This window comes from Fukomys damarensis, unplaced genomic scaffold (assembly GCF_012274545.1).
Source record: "Fukomys damarensis isolate Sample0158 unplaced genomic scaffold, DMR_v1.0_HiC HiC_scaffold_25, whole genome shotgun sequence".
Classification (NCBI taxonomy): Eukaryota; Metazoa; Chordata; class Mammalia; order Rodentia; family Bathyergidae; genus Fukomys; species Fukomys damarensis.
The window spans coordinates 17144982-17148835 of record NW_022900937.1 but is presented as its reverse complement, the minus strand read 5'-3'; the positions used below and the strand labels follow the sequence as shown (position 1 = coordinate 17148835).

Here is a 3854-nt window from a genome sequence, read left to right as displayed (position 1 = left end):
GAACCACTGAGCTAAATCCCCGGCCCCTGAAATCATTGTGTATTGTTGTGCCCAGATCACGATATCCCAAAGACCACCAAGGAGTCGAGTCCAGTGCAATCACACAAGGAGTTTATTGCAAGCTCGAGCCTGGACTCTCGGACCTCACCAACACAACAGTTCAATACCAAGAGCCCCAAACCTCATTTCCAAACAGGCTTTTTTATTAGCAAAGGAGCAGAACTAGAGGCTTTCTGGACGGGTCAGTGCCTGATGTTAACATTTTGAAAATGCAGGCAGGGGACAAAGGTCAGCAGTCACGTACTCAGAAACCACACATTGGTAATTAACAGATACCTATAGGATGGTTCAAAGGCCACCAAGACATTCAGGATGAGCAAACAGTTCGACAGTTAACTTGGGGTCTCTATGTATTTCGTAGTATAGAACCATTAACTTATATGTTAATCTGGATTTAAACAGTACAAGATTGCCTTACATTTTTTAACCAGGGTTAGAACAAAGGTCAGGGCTATGGCTACAATGGGAGGGGTTTTTTTCAGTAACAGGGTGGTGGCCTGATCACAGAATGGAGTAACTTTTTCAAAATGGAGTCAGTTCGGTCTCTACAGTATACCACATAAATGTTGGGAAATGGCTCGAGCCATCAGAGCTGCATGGTACTAATATAGGGGTAAGAGATGTAACCCCCAAACCTACTAGATATCTGAGTTCATGTTCTCTAAAATCAAAGAATGAATTCTAGGTAGAACGGAGGTTAAGAGTAGGAAAAATTTATTGAGGGAAAGAAAGCCTGTGACATCACTAGGAAGGGCTTGTGACATCAGAAATTGCTAGGAAGTAGCAAGTATCAGGTTGTCTTTTGGAGGGAGAAGAGGCATGATGGGAAGAAGCAGCCTGTCCTTTGTTTGGGAGAAGCCATATTTTAACATGGAGGCTGCTATTCCTTGTGGCAGCCATCTTGGGGCAAGGGAAATCTAACAGTTGACCCCCACTGGACACACCACCAGTGTGCCTCGTCTGAAAATCATCCTGGGAGACAGTGTGCTGTCTCTTTTACTCCAAGTTTGTCTCACAGGCAAGTTTGCCCATGGATTCAATTCACATCCACGTTGAGCGTCAAATATAGGGAACAGGGCAAAGGGACATTATTAGAATCTCTGCAGTGAGTCCTATCTCTTGTGAGCCATAGCAACACAAGCTGAATTAATCTATTAGAAAAACGAGACTTAAGAAGCTGAGCTTTGGGCCAGATCGTTGCTGCTCTGGGCAGCAACGACAAAGCTCCTGGGCTTGCCACACCTTTATTCAGTCCAGCAGGACAGGACAAACATGTAATAGATGACTCCGGGCAGAGAGTTCAATCTATCTGGAGAGTAACACATGTGAAAGGTGACTCAAAGGGGAGCTGTGGTGAAAATCTTAGGACAATGAGGAACTACTCATTTGCAGATTTGTTCCTCCCAGGATGTCTTCATGGTGTAATCTTGCCCTGAATTATCACAGCATTGCTGGACCATTGAGGGCTTAGCTGTGACCAGAGGTAAAAGTAGAGTTTGGTCTGGACATGCTGTAGCTGGCTTGTAAGCAGGAAAACTAGGCCCTAATCACGATTTAATTGTGAAATGATTTTTCCCAAAAATTATGTAGACTTGCTCCCAGCAGCAACTTAATAAGACCTCCCTCTCAAAAAAAATGTGGCCAAAGATGCACTTCACTGTGAAGGTTTAATTCCCAGTTCTGCAAAAACAAAAGCAAAAAACCACAATTGTATAAACTAATACACTTTACTGGAGGCTGAGTGTAATGTGTAAAACATTCTTAGCATACATGAGGCCATGGATTAAATAATACTAAATTATAAATTTACTCCATAATAAATAATAAAATAATTTATTAAATACTAAATAATAAAGTAATGTAGGGCCTATAGCAAATATATTAACCAATAACAGTATAGAGACATTGTTTAGGAGCCAAGGTGTATTGAACTAAAGAAGTGTGGTAACTCATATTCACAAGAATAAATTAAAAATGCCAGAAATGATAAATAAGATGGATGTAATGAAATGCTCCCTTCCTTAGCGTCATAGAAGGCAAACTTTTGTGAAGTAATACTAGCAATGTGTTGTTGGTTGCTAATACTTGTAGATGCAATCTGGTTTTTTTTGGTTTTTTTTTTTTTTTTTTTTTTTTTGGTATGGGGTTGAACTCAGGTCCTTGCACTTGCAAGGCAGGTGGGGGAACCACTGAGCTAAATCCCCGGCTGTACATGCAATCTGTGTAACAGTAATACTGCAAAAGCTGGGAGGGAATAGAGCTATAGGAGTCGCATATTTCACTGGAACTGAGTTAGTGTAAGTCTGAGGCTATCAAAAATTAAGATGTGTAAGGCCTGGGTATTTAGCTCAGTGGCACCATGCCTGTCTCCCAAGTACAAGGTACTGTTTGATCCCTCGTTACAAAAAAAAACCAAAACAACAACAAAAAAAGACATTTACAGTTAGCCCTTGGGCAATCACTCAGAAGATGTATTTAAAAATTGTTATAGGTACACACCTGTACACACCTGTAACTCCTAGCTGTTCATGAGGGAGGCCGAGGTAGGACTGCAAGTTTGAGGCCAGCCTGGGTAACTCAGTGAGACCTTGTTTCAAAATAGAAAACGTAAGAGCCGGGGATGTAACTCAGTGTCAGAGGGCCTTCAATTCAATCCCTGCTCCTCGCACATGCACACAGTATTAGGACTGATAGTGCAGCCTGATGATGGAGCGCTTGCTCAGTGTGCCGGAGGCCCTGCATTCAATCCCCAGCCCTGGGAGCCATGTGAGATAAAACTGGACCTCTCAAAATGACACCATCAAAAAACGCCAAGATGAGTGAGGCCCTGGCTTTGATCCCAGCACTGCAAAGAAGAAAAGGGGAGGTGAAAACAGAATGACATTGATGCAGATCCCTGGTTGCTCCAGAGCCTGAGTGTTGGATCCTCACAGGCCTTCCATGTCCTCTGTGACATGGGTATTGTCACTCTGAGCCTTGTCTCTGGCAATGGCCTGTGCTTAGATTTCCGAGTGACCTCTGAAGAACAGGATCCTGTGTAGGAAGGAGGGACCTTAACCATCTTCTCCCTGGCTGGGTCCCTGCACTCTTCTGCCCCATTGTCTTTGCTCGTCTCCCCAGGGTTTGTGTCAGAAACACCTGTTGAGGATCTTGGGGCAGCTGAGGCCAGATACTTAAGCAGTTCAGAAAATTCTGGAGGCTGAAAGGCAGTTAGACCCCTTCACTCCCAATCCTGGTGCTGGGGCTTGAACCCAAGATCTTGAGCGTGGCAGATGTGAGTCAAGTGCTCTATCTACTCCTGAGCTCTACTCACAGAATAAGGGTTTTGTTTTTTGTTTTAAGTAGGGCCTCCCTAGGTAGTTCAGGCTGGCCCTGAATTCACTCGCCCAGGCTGGTCTAGAACTCATGGTGATCCTCCTGCCCCAGACTCCCAGGTGCTGGGATTACAGGCCTGTGCCGCCACGCTTGGTAAGAGTATGGTCTTTTGGTCTGGCTCTGGCGTCTTGAGCAAGCATTGCACAACCGCAATCCTCAGTTTCCCCGGTGATCAGTGGCTCCTTCTGAGCAGTCAGTGTAGAAACCTCAAGAGGGCGACAACCCGTAGTAGCAACGCCCCAAGGAAGGCTTAGGCAGTCCGCTGAGCAGGGCCAAAAGCGAGTCCAGGGGTGGTCGCAGGGCGCCGGGCCGGCTCCACAGTAGCTGCAGAGAGAACCAGTGGCTGCTGCCAAGTCTGGCGCTGGGTGGGCGGAGCTCAAGCGGCTTCGCGGACACCCGGGCCGGGCCGGGCTTGGGCT

The 3854-nt window shown here is 45.6% G+C and overlaps 1 protein-coding gene across 1 annotated transcript in view; it reads left to right on the top strand.

Moving 5' to 3' along the window:
- Nucleotides 1-3014: 3014 nt before the first annotated feature.
- Nucleotides 3015-3854, top strand: part of Parp16 (poly(ADP-ribose) polymerase family member 16) — a 21963-nt gene continuing 21123 nt past the window's right edge. Inside the window, exon 1 of the mRNA XM_010641286.1 lies at nucleotides 3015-3097. Coding sequence (XP_010639588.1) covers nucleotides 3015-3097 — 83 coding nt within the window. The remainder of the gene's footprint in view (nucleotides 3098-3854) is intronic.